At 39.5% G+C, this 19,692-nt stretch overlaps 1 protein-coding gene across 1 annotated transcript in view; it reads left to right on the top strand.

Moving 5' to 3' along the window:
• LOC121524144 (alpha-2-macroglobulin-like) overlaps positions 1-19,692 on the top strand; it is a 34,734-nt gene that overhangs the window by 9,484 nt on the left and 5,558 nt on the right. The window contains exons 12-28 of the mRNA XM_041809393.1: positions 851-1,084; positions 3,172-3,235; positions 3,339-3,484; positions 4,089-4,238; positions 5,146-5,280; positions 5,390-5,471; positions 5,585-5,702; positions 8,910-9,135; positions 10,734-10,860; positions 11,063-11,184; positions 11,283-11,334; positions 11,573-11,656; positions 12,796-12,972; positions 15,029-15,104; positions 15,700-15,856; positions 16,521-16,595; positions 18,375-18,534. Coding sequence (XP_041665327.1) covers positions 851-1,084; positions 3,172-3,235; positions 3,339-3,484; positions 4,089-4,238; positions 5,146-5,280; positions 5,390-5,471; positions 5,585-5,702; positions 8,910-9,135; positions 10,734-10,860; positions 11,063-11,184; positions 11,283-11,334; positions 11,573-11,656; positions 12,796-12,972; positions 15,029-15,104; positions 15,700-15,856; positions 16,521-16,595; positions 18,375-18,534 — 2,185 coding nt within the window. The remainder of the gene's footprint in view (positions 1-850; positions 1,085-3,171; positions 3,236-3,338; positions 3,485-4,088; positions 4,239-5,145; positions 5,281-5,389; positions 5,472-5,584; positions 5,703-8,909; positions 9,136-10,733; positions 10,861-11,062; positions 11,185-11,282; positions 11,335-11,572; positions 11,657-12,795; positions 12,973-15,028; positions 15,105-15,699; positions 15,857-16,520; positions 16,596-18,374; positions 18,535-19,692) is intronic.

Genomic DNA, 19,692 nt, shown 5'->3' with positions numbered 1-19,692 from the left:
TAGCATCAAAAATATCATTTGGGTTAAAGAGCTTCTACATATTGGTGTATTAACCATTGCAGAAACTTAAAAAATGATTTTGGTAATTACCAATGCTGTTAATTTAGGGCAGCTGTGGTATAAACCTTACTTTGGGTGGTGGTCTAATAAATTTGTTAAGCACTGTAAATGTTTCTGATTTTTTCATGGCACCATTTTCAAACCAGTACACGCAAGAAGTCTCCTGGGAGGGGTCAAAGACAATTAGAGCAACGGTGTGGCATGCAAATCAACTATAGTAGAAGAAGACAAACCCCTAAAGTTTACCATTGTGAGTGCATTCTGCTGACTTTATAGGTTTCACTGCCAGGGGGCCTCTTAGTCAAAAAAACAAAATATGTCATGTCGAGACCATTTGCTCAGCTCCAACCACCTCCACTGTTTACTTCTTGTTTTGATAGGGGGACTGTGCTCAACAAAACTGGTCTCCATGAAGTGTATCTATTAAACAGTAAACTAAAGTTTTGTTCTCATGGGTGAATTTCACACAAGGAGGGAGAAAAGCTGATAAAAGTGGCCAAAGCAGGTTGGCCTGTTGATGGCCAAGTAAAAAGATTACAAGGTTCACAAAACTAAATATATTAACCTGAGGCTCAGCCAACCTCAACAGAACATACACTTTGAGGATATTTTCCCCATTTTAGAGGTCTTTCAGGAGTTTTAGCTGCATCCTGGTTGATCACTGAGACTTCTCTTACCTTCTGACACTCAGTAAAAGAAGCTGTTGTGACTTTGCCTAGCATGACACCAGACTATCCTCTGGAACTTTATACTATTTTAAGATCTCATTTATTCTTTTTCTTTAATCTAGGTGAACGACGCACCAGAGGTCAGAGCAGTCTATTCTATTAATAAAAGCGGATACTTTCAGTCAGGACATCACACAGTGATGATGGCCCGAGATGCTTCTCCAGATAGGAAAACAGTCAGCTCCCTGGAGGTGCAGAGCAAGGAGCAAGCATTGCCCTGTGACACAGAAGAACACATTTCTGTCAAATACACTATTGTGGGAGAGAAACAGGGGTCTGCAGATGTGATGTATTTGGTAAGTGGATGATTGTTTCCTTCTTCTAGGTGAAATGTTTGTAAAATGCCTTTTAAACCAGATTATTGACGTCGAAGGTTAAAGGGGTGACTTTCAGAGTAGTTTTTCACACCAAACACACCTCCTTTGTCCCTCACAAACAGTGTCTGAAAACAAGATGCCAGGGTCAATTTACAAAATGATTTCCATCCCAACGTTTATCTGGCAATTGATATTGGTTGAGGGTTATGTTTCCCACTTGGGGCGCAAGAGGTCTCGGGTTCAAATCATGGATGAGCCCCCATTTGTTATGACCAGCTCGTAGAGTCACAACATGAAGGGGGAGGTTAATACAGTAAGCTTGCATTTAAATCATGATTTTTTTTTCTTAAGGTTTATTTTTAAGCTTTTATGCTTTTATTGATAGAGGAGGAAAGTGGACAGTGTCAGAAACAGGGATGAGAGAGTAGGGGAGACATGCAGGAAAGTGCCACTGGCCAGATTCAAACCCAGGCCATCCGCGTACATGGGGTGCACTTTTAACTATATAGGCCATCTGCACCCCTTAAAACATGATTTTATTCAAATGAAAACTGAGCAATACATAAGGTGTATTGAATAACAGTAAATTACCTGTTTTATTTCACTAATGAATGTCACGTAATGAGGGAGAAAAGCCGTTTAAAAGTTGCAACTCCTTTCTGGTTCATGCTGTGAGCTATTCCCAAAGCATTCTGGGAATGCTTTCAGTGCAAAACAGGAAGGAAGTGCCACTCTTGAACTGCTTTCCCCTTCACTACATAAAAACACATGCATTTATGTGGTTTACTGTTGACTAAAGTGATCTCTGCAAAATGACAGTAATACGTACGTTTAGAAAAGCAGTGCTTACCCTTTAAAAGACATGTACCCAACAAAGTCCTTTACATCATAATTCAGAATCTCTTAATAATTCAAGGTAGCTTCTGCCTATTGAGTTATCTGTCAATCAAATGAGACGAGCCAATCGGCCAATCGCCGTGTGTCTCAAAACAGAAATACATGCTAAAACTTTATAAACAAAATTTGATTTGACTTCCATTTAGGGTTAGAGATGGGTTAAGGTAAAGGTTAGGATACCAAAAATTAACATGATGATGATGATTACAAAACATTTAATGAAGTCTGCTTACAGGGAAACATTCTACTGCAGCAAGTGAAGCATATGTAACTCTGTTAGCTGCGTAAGCTACATAGCTAATGTAGCTTTGTAGTTAATGCAGCTAAAGCTAAGCTCACAAAGAAGCTACATAAGCCACGTAGATATAGCTACATTAGCTTTAACTAGTTTGCTAAAGCTCACATTGGTAAAAATAACATGTTACATGAAGTACTAGCATTAACTATGTAGCTAGCATAGCTGTGTTACCTTTAGCCAAAGCTTACAAAGCTAAAGTGAGCCATCCTTCATGTGACTCTTTCTAAAACAGGTTTATACATAATTTAATCCTGGATTAGACCTCTGACCTTATTTCTGTTTTGTTAATGAAATATTGTTCAGTCTGTAATGTTTGCAGTGTGGTTATTTCATTAACTGCCAGACTTTGTTTATGAATAAGGCTGTTTATTTTTTATTAATTGAAAAAATTATGGCACTTTCTTTTCTGAGATATGCAGTGTCTAATATGACCGGTTGGCGAAAGTGGCCGTCAGAAATGTATGGTCTGCAGCCAGACCCCTCTCTTAATATTTGTTAAAACCGTAAAAAAAATGACCAATGGTACTGACTTATGAAAAATAAAAAATAAAATCATCAAAAAAAGGAGATACTCGATTTTGAACTGACTCCAGCAATATGTAAATACCTGCTGGTCACAAATCCTTTGTTTACTTACATGGCACATAGATGGTTTAACAAACCCAAGGTTAAGAGGGCCACCTTGGTTCAAGCCTTAAAGGCTTAGTTGTTCAAGCTCCCAGTGTTTGGTTTATTGAAGCCAGATTATTTTAAACTGCCAAATCATTGTAAAAATGGGCCATACAAACAGTGCTGTAATTGTTCGTCTAAGAAATTAGGTTTTACCCATGCATTACTGAATCTGTATGTCATTTTGTCTCAAATTCTCCAGGTCTTGGCCAGAGGAGCCCTTGTCATGCAAGGATCTGACTATATTGAAGTGGGAAATCAATCAGGTAGACAAAAAATGATGTTTTAAATAGTTAGTGAAGTTATGTCTGACCTCTAGAGGCATGTAAATGATGAACCATATCCATAAACCTTGTTTTGCCATTTCAGTGACTGAGGGCGAGATCACATTTAAGATGACAGTGTCTCCAGAGATGGCCCCAGAGATCCAGTTTGTGGTTTATGCTGTCCTCCCTAGCGAGGTGGTGATCGCTAACACTGCTGACTTCTCTGTCGAGAAATGTTTCAGTCATAAGGTCAGTTGTCGAAGGAGATATTCAGCCCTGATTGTGATTATACATCTGCTTTGGGGTGTTATGCTTGGGAGTGCAAAAAAGTGAGTCTTTGTGAGCCAAAGAAAAAAAAGTTTCTTGAGGAAATCTCTTAGCTTAATCATTAACTGTACCTGGGTTCTTATGCAGAGGAAGCAAATAAATTGGAACTCCTGAAAAGTGTAAATGCTACAACACAAACAGGGGGTCGCTGGACTTTAGTGAGTCATTTTGTACATGCAGTCCTGCATATTTCTTCATATATATCAGAGGGAATTATTGTAATTCACATAATAATAACTTAAAGCTGTCATGGTTTCAGACCATGCTGCTGTAGTAGTCCAGCATTCTTTAAAATAACCAATCCAAACATAATTATCATTTAGCACACCTCTTTTTTCATCTTTTTCATTCACAAATCAACAGTAAGATTTGCTTTACACTGGTAAAATAAAATAATATTTTTAGAAAACATGTAATTACTAATGTGACGAGTTGTGATTCCCCATTGTAACAAAAATTATTCACTATCCAAACATTACTTGTTTGAAAGCCCTTCTAAAAAATGTTTTCTTTCAACATGTGTTAGGTGTCACTGAAGTTTTCTCCATCCTCGGCCATCCCAGGAGAGGTAGCCACCTTGCAGGTGACAGCCCAGCCAGACTCACTGTGTGGTGTGAGCGCTGTCGACCAGAGCGTCCACATCAAGGAGTCTGGGAAAGGTCTTGATGCCGACAGGGTAAATGCTGAACATCAATCCACAGATAACTGCATATGTTGCTTCTATGCTACCTACAGTGCATTCAGACTATTCAGAGCCCCTTCTTTTTTTTAATTGTTATTTTTCAGCCTGATGCTACAATCATTTATATTCTTTTTTTTCTTATCTACACTCAATACCCCATAAAACAAAAAAAATGAAATGTGTTGAATCCTCAAACTTCATATTTTGTGTTGTAAGGGCTGAAGTTTTAGAAATGGAAGAGCAGATTCATTGTGCTGTGTGAACATTCACTCTGGCATGACATATCTTGCAAATGTCATGACTTTTGTCTAAGTTTGTGCTGCAATTTTTAATCTTGAAAGATGGAGTTCACAACCTGAGATTGTTGGACTTTGTGCAGTTTTTTGTTCCAAAAGTCCAAACTGAATTGGGAAAGAAAGCTTTTTGGTTTTCTGCTCCTTTTACTTTGAGCAATCTGCAGACTGAATTTAAACTGCAAAACTTAGTGTCTATAAAGTGTTTTTAAACCTGCAGTGAAAACTTTTGAATCCAAACTGTCTGAATGTCGCTGTTTTAATTGATGACTCATAATTGTTCTCTATCACGTCATGTGCATCGTATGAGTCTGAGTGTATTATTTGATGAAACTTTGTATTGCTGCCATTCTTGGTCAGGTCTCCCTTGAAAAAGAGATTGTTGATCTCACTGGGACTAACCTGGTTAAATAAAGGTTAAATAGAAAACTGTGATATTTTGGTGTATCAATATTTTAGTGTCTCTTATTTATTTATTTAGTTTATCAATATTTTAGTGTCTCTTATTTATTGTTTATTTTAGTGTTTTGAAATTTTGTAACACCCTTAGAGTTATTATATTATGTTATTATGCAGAACTGAGTCTCTAATCATACCTTTCTTTTCAGATCTTTAACTTGCTGCCTGTCACAAAATTATCCTATATTCCCTATGAGGTTCAAGATCATGTAGAATGCCTGGCTGTTAGGCCCAAAAGATACATATTGCCTGAAGGAATAGAGGATACTTACGCCGTTTTTAAGGTACTTACCTCACTACAATTCACATCCTAATGTATATCAAAAATACATTTATCTACTGTATATCCTGTTGTTATTTTGTTGTGATTCTGTATTTTGTCTCTTTAACCAGAATGTAGGGCTGAAAATGGCAACAAACTTGGATATCAGAGTTCCTACATGCCTGAAGTACGGTGGAAGAAAGTACATTCATGGTGACTTAGATTATTTTCTTCTCTATAACATAACATACTGATTATCTATAAATATTTAAAGAGCACATCATTTCAAGTCACTTCTGATGGAATATTTTCTGATGTCTTAACAGAATCCTTAGATCACCCTGTTGCAATGCATCATGAATTTGGTGGTAGTGGGATTGCGCCAGTAGAGACAGTCCGCTCTTACTTCCCAGAGACCTGGATATGGGACCTGGTGGAAACTGGGTGAGCTCCATTATTTAAAAAAAAGTTTTGATGCTCATGCGATGGAGAAAAATGGGTAACTTGCAACTGTCTACACACATGATTGAATGGATCTTATTTATGTAAATACTGATTCATACTAACCTTGCAAAACAGATGGATACACCTGTTTCTGTGTTTCTCACTGGCAAATCCATCTTGCAAAGCTCCCATCTGAACAGTTTGGGCTCAGTTACAAAGTCACAGGACCAATCAGCATCAAGGGGCAGTACTTTCGGGTGCGGCAGAGTCGTGACGTATGCAAACAGCAACAAGAGGCCAGGCCCAAGAGATCAGAATGGATGCTGCTAAAGCACAAGTTTTATCAGAACTTCACATTTCTTCGTAAAAGAAGAACAAAGACTAGCATTGAGTATTTTTCTTTTCAAAAATGACAAAAGTCTTGTACTGACGTCTACAGTCACCATAGGTTCAAGTTATGCAGTTCTCTATGGAGTTAATTCTTTGGTAGCGGCGCACCTCAATATCGTCTACAACGTCACGTGTTTTGTTGCTCTGATTGGCCCATAAAGATGTGACAGACAGAACATTCATACAGTCACCCTCCAAGTTTTTTTTTTTCAAAGGCTCTGCCCTTTACCAAACACTGTCTGGCTAAGGAAGGTTTTCACACATCCATCTGGCATGTCAGGTTAACAAATTACTGGGTCATTGTGTCATGTCATGGAGCCAGTCAGTCTATAGCAGTCCAGTTTGCTCTGATAGCAGCCTTCAGCCCATCTGTATTGCTTAGTCTGATTCCCAAGAGATACTCTATGGGCTTCAGGTTAGACCAGTTGGCTGGCAAATTAAACACAGTAATACTATGGTCAGCAAACCGATTTCTGGTAGTTTTGGTTTCACTGTGGGCAGGTGTCAAGCCCTGCTGGAAAAGAGAATCAGTATCTCCATAAAGCCTCTCAACAGATGGAGGCAAAAAGTGCTCCAAAATCTCCTGGTAGATGGCTGACAGCGTTGACTCTGGACTTGATAAAGCACAGTGGACCAACAGCAGCAGAAACCAAATCATGACTGACTGTGGAGACTGAAAACGCTGAGCACATTCTGTGCCTCTCAGCTCTTCCCCAAAGCTGTAGGACCCTGATTTCCCAATGAAATCCAAATTTAGTTTAATCTGAAAACAGGACTTTGAACCACTGAGCAGTGGTTCAGTTCTGGTTCTACATAATGGAGATTGTAGCAGAACCACATTGTCTATGGTTCATGAGTGGCTCTACACTAACAATATGGCACTTTTGGTCCATTTCCGGGACCCGTCACTGTAGTGGCTCTTGATCCACTGACTCCAGCCTCAGTTCACTCTTTGTGAAGCTTCCTAAAGTTCTTAAATCTTTTTTTGACATTCCACAGAAGGCTGAGCTCATCTCTTTTGTTTGTGCTACTTTTGTTACACAGATCAGCAGTCTTCCCCATGATTGCAGTTGTGTGTACTGAACCAGATTGAGAGAACAAAGGCTCAGGAAACCATTGCAAATTTGACTTTACCGCAATATTCTAACATTTTGATAGAGTGGATTTTTGATTTCCATGAGCTGTAAGCCCTAATCATAGCTAAAGATTTAAACGAAAAAGTCCTGAAATATTTCACTTCCTATGAAATGAATCCAGAATGTATGGATGTTAATGGTGTAAAGATAATCTGATATGGATCGGTTAACCGATCCTGACGTCAGTGGTCTGAGTGCTTTACTAGCACTAACTTTACTACCGAGGTGCTGAGCGAACTTGGCAACTTGACATTTACCTGGGGCAAATATGGAGTGTTGATGTCTTACATTAGCAGAGTTTCAGGCCAGAAAAAAGAACTTGGTGACAAAAAATAAACAGCAGAAAGAATTTCCTATTCAAACTATTCAAATATTGTAGCAGTAAAACATGAAAACAAATTGGTGGCATAGAAATGAATCACATCTTAATGGCACAAAAGTATAATCAAAGAAACTAGCAAAATACCTGCTTTTAAAGCATTTCCCTTTGGTTTGAGATGTAGTGGAGTAGCAAAAGTTAGCATGATGAATGGAGAGTTCCTGCTGGAGGAAATGAAGACAACAAATCCCAAAATCTGGATATCAATCTGAAAACCCTGAATGTTACTTTTTGAACAATGAAACTGTGCTTTTGCATCCTTTCGGAAATATGGTGTTAATGCCACTGTTTGTGATTTTAGAACTGAACCAGACCAGGCTAATTCGATCCACAGCACAGTGCAGATCAGTTTAAAACTTGGGATTTAGCCGTAAGAAGACATTATTGTTTGTATGCTCCGAGTCAGTCCGCGGACCTCTGGATCAGTAAAAATGAGGCATGAACCGGTCTTTGGAGTGGTTTTAACGTTAGAGATCTGTTCATTGAGGCTCTGCTGCTTGGATTCATAGCCTGTTCCGTCATGCTCTGGTTCCGTCTGTAATCTTGTACGACCCGCGGTGACCTTTTACCTTTGAACGAGAGATCAGTTCGCTGTAGGTGCTCGCTATGTAGCTGGATGTGTTTCACCAGTCGTCGCCTAAACATCTTTCAGTTCTGCACCACAGGAAAAAGGTCATGTGGACTTTATGTAAGGGAAGGATAACTCTTGAAATGTCTGCCCATCTGTATGCTTTGGAGAAAAGCAATTAAGAACTACGGCAGCTCATAAATCTCACCTGTTGAGACGACGGAGCTAAAGTTTAGCTAAGATGCTAATGCTAAATGCTAACGCTAGCACAAACAGTCCCGAACATAAACACTATTCTGAGTTTTTTCAGTCAACGCCAACACTACATGCAGTTTATTTACTCAGTGGTATACATCTTTTTTTCTTTTTATCCCCTGCAAGTATGGTCTGTGTCTTTATCTATTTCAGAGGGCAGGTCTAGACTGTATACTCTCTGATTTTTCATTATAAAGGCCAGCGATAATCACCATGTGCTCACTAGTGGTATTTAGTCCCATTACAGTGGGCCATGAACCTCAATCAGAACATGACTCATATTGAACATCAACATAAAAAAGTCTTGGGGTAGGGGTTGGTAGGTGGGGGGAAAAGCAGGAAGGGAAAATAGGGGGAAGCAGAAAGAGGGCAATGGGAACCTCGGTTAGAGGAATGGAGTGCAGCTTAAGACTATGTGACCAAAAAGGGAGACCATGAAAACAAATCATCTATCACTTAACTTTTATCTGTTGATACAGGGATTCTGGAATCACAGCTGTTTCCCTCAAAGCTCCCGACACCATCACCACCTGGGAGACAGAGGCTTTCTGTTTGTCCTCTCAAGGTTTGGGCTTGGCTCCTCAAGAGAAACTCACCGTCTTCCAGCCCTTTTTCTTAGATCTCAGCCTGCCTTACTCCATGATCAGAGGAGAAAACTTCGAACTGAAGGCCACCGTCTTCAACTACGAGAATAGCTGCTACATGGTAATGAATATTCTGACATAACAAAAGCTAAAGTCCACACAGTCAAATTATTCTAATCACAGTGCTAACAGGCAAACTGGTGTATTGTGATAAATCATTTTCAGCTTAGTGTGCTGGCATGCTAACATGTATATTTCCCAGAATTTTATAGAGCTCCTCAAATAAGGGGAATCTCCAATTTTGACAAGCTATTCTTGTTTGTATACTTCTCTGCTGATATTGCTAACAGGTGTTACAGTTTAAAGAGTGACCGTGTTAACTGGTGGCCCTTGTCAGGCACTTGTCAGTGAAGTTCCAAATCTGACCTTGTCTTAGAGTATGGGGTAGTGCTTGTTAAACACATTAATCAATTGCTGACTCCTCCATGATGCACAAATCAACCCCCAAGGTCTGGTCCAACCCACCGGGTCCTGGGCACCCAATATGCTATGAGCTGGATCAGGCCCGTGAAAATACTCCAGGTGCCTGTAGAAGAACAGCTGCTGCTCCCGCATCCAGCAGCTTAGCCCTCCTATCCCTGCTCTCTTAATCACATCAACATTAGATACACAGTTTTGCCAACTATACCCAAAAATGCCCCGAGGAGACGTCATCACAAAGGAGTCCAGGTGGCGCCTCCGGCCATCAGTCAGTGTCCAAAAAGCCTCATAAGAGTATAATAAGATCGGGAGGACCAAGGATAGAAAGACTTTCATCCACATTTATTTATTCATATAAATACCAGAAGTAGCTTATCAAATCAGGTCTTTAACAAAAAGTTAACAAAATAGGCTCATAAAGAACACCACTGAAGACCAGTTAAGTCACATGTGATCTGTAGCACCAGCAGAGCTTTAGAAGTCCCTCTTGTTCATGTGTTGGTTTATCAACTTAAATATTTGTGAGTGGTCTCATTTGACAATTTGCTCTTCTCTACAGACTGGTTTTAACAGATGACATCACATCACCCTTATCCTCACTTCCCTCCACTGGCTTCCGCTTACTTTTAGAATTGATTTTAAGATTTTACTGATCACTTTTAAAGCTCATATAGGTTTAGCACCAGGTTACATTTCAAAAATGCTGACCCCTTATGACCCAACGTGCAGTCTTAGATCCTCGAGTGGGTGCTTTCTGGTCGTTCCAAAGTCGAGGCTGAAATCTAAAGGAGACAGGGCTTTCGATGTCAGCGCTTCTCAACTTTGGAACAACCTGCCCGAGAAGATAAGGCTGGCAGATTCAGTGACATCTTTTAAATCACTCCTTAAAGCTCAATTTTACAGACTTGCTTTTACGTGATGTCCCTTTTAACTATTTATCTATTTTACTACTTCTCTTTTATTTACACTGCTACTCTTATTCTTTTTTATAATTTTATACCTTCTTTCTTATCTCATGTTCATTTACTTTATTACCTCATGTTTACCTACCTAAATTTTACTTATCTGTCGTCATTTCTATAACATTTCTGTCTTTAATCTTATCTTTGTTTTATATTTTTCTAGATAAAAATGTATTTGTAAGTGGAGACTCTTTCTCTGCTATTTCCTGTCAAAATGGGGAACAGTAAAATCGTGTCTTATTTCTCAATGTCCCTGACCATGAATGATATTGTACAGGTAACTGTGACTCCAGAGGCCTCCTTTGATTACACTCTCACACCAAAACCTGAAGTAGAGTACACAACCTGTTTGTGCAGTAATGACCGCAAGACCTTCAGCTGGACCCTGACCCCTTCATCCTTAGGTAAGGATCTAGCATTGATCCACACTGATTTAAAATAATAATTATAAGTCATGATGGAGGAGCTACTGTTCCTCTTCTCCCACCCTAGCCCTCAATGAAGTTTGTGTACTTCTTCACAGGGACAACATCGCTGTGATTTTTTAAACTATTGACAGGATTTTATCTGTACTATCATGTGTTTGTTTGTTTTTTTGTTCATTAGGTGATGTGAAAGTTTCTGTCTCCGCTGAGGCTGTGGAGTCCCATATCACATGTAACAATGAAATTGTGAGCGTGCCAGAGAGAGGCCATGTCGACAAAGTCTCTAAAACGCTCAAAGTTAAGGTTTGTACCTTAAAAACAAAATGACAATGGCTTAACCTTGATTTTGTGTGTTTTGATTTAAGGAGGGAAGCCTGACAAAAACTTTCATTTCCCAACAGGCTGAAGGCATTGAGAAGAAAAGGGCCTCTACCTGGCTGCTATGTCCAAAAGGTGATCTTTAACTCATTCATTCACACCTAGCTTCGTTGTGTAATGAAAACCATGTGACCTATACTGCAGGGGTCTTTAATGCTCCCAAATGATATGACTGAAATACCATTTTTACCCCAACAATGCACTGTTTTGTTTAATTGATTTACTTGCCATCTACTGAATCTTAATGACACTTAGTTTTAGTTGTGAAATTCAGCTCCTCTCTGTAAAGTGTTTGTTCTCTTTCTGTTCACAGACGAGGTTTTGACAGAGAAAATAGAAATACTGCTCCCCGAGAATGTGATTGAAGGATCTGCCCGTGCTGTCGTATCAGTGCTGGGTAAGCAACGGTTAAGACTTTCCTCACTTTGGGAAGCATTAGTAAAGATGTTAACAGTTTTCTTTTAATATTACAAGTTTTACTCTTTAAACTAATACCATAAAAAGACATTTAGTAGAAAAAAAGTCTCAAATTTTTTACATTAATGAATTTTTGTATGGACTAAAAGTTGTGTTATTAACAGATATCTACCACCTACTGACAACAGCACTTCACAAGGAAAAAGATCGTTTATTCATTTCTTAAGTGTACCTGTACCTACCGAAGAAGATTAGGGCTAAAGGTGAAGGAAACAATAGTGCTGTGCACCTCGGGATTAACTTCAAGTTTTTGAGAGAAAAGCTGAAAAGAATACAGGTATTTCCTGTGACCCTGTGTTCATGAGCTCAAAGAGAAAGAATCTCCATCCATCTTCTTCTGCTTATCCAAGGCCAGGTCGTAGTGGCATGATGTAAGTCAACCCAGCAATTCCTCTCCCCCACGTTTCCAAGTTCTTCCTGAAGGATTTTGAGGCGCCCAGGCCAGACGGGAAGCGAGTTCTGGGTCTCCTCCCAGTTGGGCGTGCCTGGAAGACCTCCATGGGGAGACGCCCAGGAGGCATCCTGACCAGATGCCCGAACCACCTCAACTGGCTTCCTTCAACAGGAAGGAGCAGTGGCTCTACTTGATGGATGTCTGAGCTCCTCACCCTATCTCTAAGGCTGAGCCCTGCCCCCTCCTAAGAAATCTTATTTCGACTGCTTGCACCAATGATCTCATTTGGTCTTTACCCAGAGTTTATGACCATAGGTGAGAGTTGGGATTAGATTGACCAGTAAACCGTACAGTATGTGCAAAACTGCTGATGCTGCACCAACCCACCTTTCAGTCCATTCTACTCTCACTCATGAACAAGACTCAGAGAAAGTTGAGCTTCTTCACTTAGGGCAAAGACTCACTCCCCACCTGGAGGGAGCAATCCACCGTTTTCTGCCAGAGGACCATGACCTCAGACTTGGAATTGCTTATTCTCATACCAGCAGCCTCACAATTAGCCAGAGAAGAAGTTCTTGCACTTCTCCAGACCGTCCTAGGCGTTTTAAAATCAAAACTCAGTTTGGTTTCATGTGTTCATGTAATAAATCTGTGCTTTGTTACAGGTGACATCATGGGCCGAGCTATGGAAAACCTGGATGGGTTGTTGCAGATGCCGTATGGATGTGGTGAGCAGAACATAGCACTTCTGGCTCCTAACATCTACATCCTCAAATACCTGCAAGACACAGATCAGCTGACTCCAGACATCAAGCAAAAGGGAACCAGCCACCTGACCAGTGGTGAGTCTCTGTGAATTTAATGTTTCACTAAAGTAGAACATTTTAATCTCTCTGGTGACTTTTTACTCATACAAGTCTTGCTAGCTCGCCTGGATGTTTCCACTGTTTAAGTGGATGTGATAAAACATACTGGCATGTAGAGAAAGTATAAAGCAGCCTAATGACATCCATGATGATCGCAAATGTCACAGTATGTAAACCAAATCGCCCCCACATGCTTGTGTTGAATTTTCCTGAATATTTCATGCTGTGTTTATTCAGTCACGGACGAAAGTATTGGCACCCCTAGAATTTTTCCAGAAAATACATGATTTCTCCCAGAAATTTTTGCAAATTAAAAATGTTTTTGGTATACGTGTGTTTATTTCCTTTATTTGCATTGAAACAAACAAACAAAAAAAAAACCAAGAAAAACACCAAAATTGACAAAATTTTTCACAAAACTCAAAAAATAGGCCGGACAAGATTGTTGGCACCCTTTTTAAACTGTGAGTAAATCATTTTATTACAAGCATGTGATGCTCATTTAAACTCACCTGTGGCAGTAACAGGTGCTGGAAATCTAGAAATCACACCTGAAGCCAGTTAGAATGTATAAAAGTTGACTCAACCTTTGTGTTTTGTGCTTGTGTGTGTCACACCAAGCATGGAGAAGAAGAAGAAGATCCCAGAATTGTCTGAGGACTTAAGAAGCAAAATTGTGGAAAAAATTTGAACAATCTCAAGGCTACAAGACCATCTCCAGAGATCTTGAAATTCCTTTGTCCACTGTGCGTAATATAATCAAGAAGTTTATAACCCATGGCACTGTGGATAATCTCCCTGGACGTGGATGGAACAGAAAATTTGACAAAGGAATGCAACACAGGATACTTGGAATGGTGGATAAACATCCTCAGTCAACTTCCACACAAATTCAGGCTGTCCTGCAGACTCAGGGTGCAAAAGTGTCAGCTCGGACCATACGTGGTAATCTGAATGAGATGAAGCGCTATGGCAGGAGACTGAGGAGAACCCCACTGCTGACAAAGAGACATAAAAAAGCCAGACTGGAGTTTGCAAAAATGTGCCTGAGTAAGCCTCAATCCTTCTGGGAGAAAATTTTGTGGACAGATGAAACTAAGGTACCTACAGTACCTACAGTCAAACATAGTGGAGATTCAAAGATGTTTTCAGGTTGTTTTGCTGCCTCTGGCACTGGGTGCCTTGACTGTGTGCAAGGAATAACGAAATCTGGAGACTGTCAAAAAATTTTGGGCCGCAATGTAGGGCCTAGTGTCAGAAAGCTGGGTCTGCATCAGAGGTCATGGGTGTTCCAGCAGGACAATGACCCCAAACATACCTCAAAAAGCACCAAGAAATGGCTGAAGACAAAGTGCTGGAGAACTCTGAAGTGGCCAGCAATGAGTCCTGATCTAAATCCCACTGAACACCTATGGAGAGATCTCAAACCTGCTGTTGCAAGAAGGAACCCTTTAAATCTGAGAGACCTGGAGCAGTTTGCAAAAGAATAGTGGTCCAAAAATCCACTTGAGATGTGTAAGAAGCTTGTTGATGGTTGTAGGAAGTGATTGGTTTCAGTTATTTTTTCCCAAGTGTGTGCAACCAAATATTAATTTGAGGGTGCCAAGAATTTTGTCCAGCCAATTTTTTGAGTTTTGTGTAAAATTCTGTCAGTTTTGTCTTTTTTCTTCAGAATTTTTGTGTTGTTCCAATGCAAATAAAGGCAATAAACACATGTATACCAACAGCATTTGTAACTGCAACAATTTCTGAGAGAAATGGTGTATATTCTGGAAAAATTCCAGGGGAGCCAATACTTTCGTCCATGACTGTACATCACCTCACCCCAGCTTCACACAAAAAATACACCAGAGAACTGGTAGTAAAAACTACTGGTGAAGTTGGGGTGAAAAATTCAGCTGTTAGTTTTGGAGCTCAAACTGGAAAAAATCTGGATTTTTAGGAGTTTTGTTCTTGTGTGAAATCATTGATAGGTGAAGAAGGGCTGCTTGTTGGACCATTATTCTCCTAACATGTGTCTATTGTTTAACAGGTTACCAGAGACAACTGAACTACAAACATTACGGCGGTGCTTTCAGCACCTTTGGGTCAGGCTCAGGAAACACCTGGTGAGAATATTACTTATTCACAAAAACAGTCTTAAAGTCTTGGTGATGTAAAGAAATTATGATCAGTCCCTTGATTTGGGAACCAAATAAATGCCAAAGAACCAACAAACAAACAAACTTTATTATTGTGACTTTTTAATGTATTAGTGAAGCTAATGCTCCACTGACTTGGAGGTAGTGTTGCATGCTTTGGTAATAATGTGCAATTGCAAATGTACAGACAAGTTTGCAGTCTGTGATGATACATAAATGGTATCATGAGACTGGGTCGTTGCTGGTGATTGCTGGCAGTGATCAGTCTTGTAACAAAGATATGTTTATGAGGTAAAAATCTCAGTAAATGGCCTATTAGCCATAGGTTATGGTTTTGTTGAATGAGGTACTGATACGCTCTTAATAATGACTTATAAGCAGTTAGTATATTACTGAATAGCTAGGTAATTAATGGTGAGAACTGTACCCCACAGAAATACCAAACTTGCATGCTCCCTGCAGTAATATCCCCAATGATGGTGTGTTTGGTGCAGTGACCTTTCTGCTAAAAAAAAATTCAGTGCTTCTAGCTGTCTTTAATGTCTTACTTTTTTGACTGCAGGCTGACTGCCTTTGTGATGAGATCTTTGGTCAAGGCACAGAATTTCATTTTTATCGACCAAGAAGTTATTAATGAGTCTAAGACATGGCTGGAGAGCAGACAACAGCCCAATGGCTGCTTTGAACAGCTGGGAAAACTCTTCAACAATGCTATGAAGGTAAGCAGAAAGTTATGAAAACTGAAAAATATGAAGGGACAATGGGATTTTTAAAACTATTTCTATTTTGTTGCATTCATAACAGCAGTTCTAAGATGTTTTCCTTTTTTTCCACATACCGTAAGATTTAAAAGTAACCATGCATCACTCACTCCTTAACTGCCTACGTCCCAACATCCTCATATGAGGACACTACATTTCAGTTCCCTGCACTATAACTCTTAATTTCACTGGAAAGACACCTGTTGGCCTCATTTGTGGACACTCTGCTATCTTGTGATCACAAAGGCACATTACACTTATCAATGTGATGGCAACCATTCTAACCAAAATGCCCTAAAACCTCAACACAAAACTGTTAAAGGTACAAAAACTCTTTAAATGTTATGATCAAAGCTTGTATATTTATGCCTGCTAGTGTTTGAAGTTTGATATGGCATTGCAAAAACATCTCTGTTGTTGTGTTTTTATGTGCTTTTTCATGTGCTTTTGTCATTTTGCCAAATTCAAAAGGGAGACTATGAATAAAAAGTTCATCTTTTCATCAAATTGATCTGTATTGGTTCCAAATTTGACATTACCAGCTGCTTACTGGGCACCGAACATGTCCCTGTCTGACGTATATATAATCATTATGATGTAAATTGATGTTTTCTTTCTACAGGGCGGTGTGTCTGATAAAGTCACAATCACTGCTTACGTCACGGCCGCCTTCTTGGAGATGAACAGGACCAGAACAGTGAGTTGACTGTGCAGTGTAAAAAGTGTATGCTGTTTAACTGCAAACTGTTTTATCATCTGATCAGTTAAGATTATTTTCAGTTCATATATTGTTAACACAGGGGAGATAAAGCTTATGAACTAGATCATAGCCAGACAGTAGTAGGGGCTCAAAATGTTTCACCTTTACTTTTATGGAGCTGTCATGAATTTCTCATTTATAGAATCTGAGTGATACTTGTTAGTTCTCCAAAAAAAAAAAATCTCAAACCTTACTCTAGTGTATTCAGTTTATTTTAGTAAAACATTTGAAATTAATCAAACCAACATTTCTCTGACAAAAGAAGAGGAAGATTTTATTCTAGATATAAAAGCTAAATATAAGGCCTCAGCCAATAAATGGGATGTTTGAACAAATTTACATTTCTTTTCAAGACAATTGACAAGCAAAATGTGCTTGCGGCATTGGCAGAAATTGTATTCGTTTCAGGCATTTTTTTTATGTAGTTGTAGTTTCTATAAAGAAATTTGTATCTGGATGTGTCAGGAGTCCATCCATCCATCCTCTTCTGCATATCAGAGGCCAGGTCACTGTGGCAGCGAGCTGAGCAAGTCAACCCAAACATTCCTCTAATCAGTGACACTTTCCATCTTCTTCTGGGGCATTCCCAGGCATTCCCAGACCACACAGGAAATGTAATACCTCCAGCACATTTTGGGTCTTCCCCGAGATCTCTGTCCATGTGGACGTGCTTGGAAGACCCCAATGGGATGTACCCAGGAGGCATCCTGATCAGGTTCCTTTTGATGCGAAGGAGCAGTGGCTCTTTTGCATCTCTAAGGCTGAGCCCAGTCACCCTCCAAAAGCTAATTTCAGCTGCTTGTGACCGTGGTCACATTCTTCCAGTCATTACCTGAGGTTCCTGACCATACAGTAGGTGAGGTTCGGTAGATCGATGGATAATTCAAAAGCTTTTCCTTTCGGCTCAACTCCCTCTTCATCACAACAGACACAACAGGCACACTGCCCACAGCTCTGCTGATGCTGTGCCTGTCAATCTCACGTTCTCTTTTACCCTCACTCATGAACAAGACCCCAAGATACTCCAACTTCTTTGCCTGAGGCAGAGACTCACTCCCCACCCAAAGTGAAAAATCCATTTTTCACCAGAGGACCATGACCTTGGAGGTGCTGATCCTCATCCCAACTGCTGTAAAACTCCCTTGTATCTGCTGGAGGTCCCTAGGCCAGCAGAAACACATCGACCACAATAGCAGAGATAGCATTCTAAGGTCCACAAACCAGAACCTCTTCTCCTCCTCCTCCTGACGCTTCAAGATCCTGTCCGTGAAAATCATGAACCAAATAGGTCATAAGGGACAGCCTTGGCAGAGGCCAATATACACCAGGAACATGTCAAACTTGTCCCAAAAATGCATACACAACTCTCACTTTGGTTATACAGGGGCCCTTTGTGTCAGAAGTACGCTACTTGAATGAAGTGCAATAAGATACTTATTTTTAAAAATCCAACAAATGAACTTGATAAGATTTCAACTTTTGCCACAAAGCTGTTTCTGTTAATACTGTGCCCCTGGTTTAAAAAAAAAAAAATGTTATACCAATGTTGACTCAATTTTAGTGACATTTATGTAGGAAACATGTTTCATGTAGAAATATGTGTATGCAGCTATTTAAGTATAACCTTTCCACATTAAAACCACTCAATTTCAGTCTGAATGGAAATCAAAAACTCACTTGGTATGTATTATACTGTGTTCTTTCCCTCTGTTAAAGGACTCTGTTGCTAAGAGCCTCTTGTGCCTGATTAACACCGTCGATGACTTCAGTAACACCTACGCCACAGCTCTGCAAGCATATGTCTTCACCCTGGCAGGAGAGATGGAGATCCGTACGAGACTTCTGAAACATCTGGACAGTGTGGCAATAAAAGACGGTGAGTCATCCTAAAGTTTATTATAACCTTAAGTTTATTATAATCTTAAGATCTAATCCACAAACACTATTTAGAAGCAAACACACCTAAAGAGTCGTTCTGCTCCCTAGAATTTAATTTTGATTTCAATGTATCTGTGGAGGTAAACTGTTGTTATGTCTTCTCTCTTCTATGAGATAAGCTAAGGAACAAGTGTAAACTGTTTAGACTGATTATCTTGATGCTAGTTTCAATCTTTAAAACACAGCTTTCTCCTTAAATGGAGCAGAAATTGGTAACTCAAAGAAAACTAAAGAAAAAGCTCTACCATCCTTACTGTTCATAACAGCTCTGGACAGGCTCCACACATGTGGATGAAGTGTTTAGCCTCTGACTTTTGGGGATGGATTCAAGCCCTGGTTGTTTTCATATTAGTCCTTTCAAAGTAATGTTTACAGATTTAATGCGCAGATAATTTGCATGGAGTCCAGCAGAGGCAGTACTGTTTTCCCATTCGCTGGAACGTTTGAGCATGACTAAATACTGAAACACAGTTATCACCAACTCTCAGCAGACTGTGATTTTTCCATTCTTACTCTGCATGATGTTTGTAAATTAGATGTTTGTCGCTATTAGGTCATTTTGCGTTGAAATGTGCATTTTTCCTGCCAACAACTGCAGGATAACTCATTTATATAGGCGCACACAGCATCAATGCTCTGAAGCATAATGAGGGTTTCATTTGACCTTTTGGGTATATTTTGCAAATTCTGTTTTTTATTTTTGTTTTTGTTTCTACATTTGCACAAGGTTAACTTTGACTATAGCCATGCAAGCCTTCTAAGGTCAAATTAAGGCTCTCTGCATTTCTTGAATCTGCTTTTAAAGCAGTTTCAAGAAGCTCTAGAACCAAATCTTTTTGTATGTGGATTACTTTTTTAATTTTCATAAAGTTGCATTTTTAGCCCTTACATTTTAATAAAAACATAGATATTCTGTAAATTAGGTGTTTACAGCGGTACATAAATATGCAAATATGTCTTTTAATAATTTGACCTGAGAATAGGCCAACCACCTTGCAAGCACCTGGTTAGCATTTCTACGATTGTCCTTCATCCTATCTTGTGATTGTATTCTTGTTCCTCAATAATTTTGTGCATTTGTGTATGTTTTTAACCT

The sequence above is a fragment of the Cheilinus undulatus genome, linkage group 2 (assembly GCF_018320785.1).
Source record: "Cheilinus undulatus linkage group 2, ASM1832078v1, whole genome shotgun sequence".
NCBI lineage: Eukaryota > Metazoa > Chordata > Actinopteri > Labriformes > Labridae > Cheilinus > Cheilinus undulatus.
Note: the sequence above shows the minus strand (reverse complement) of the source record. Positions and strands in the feature narration are given on the sequence as shown.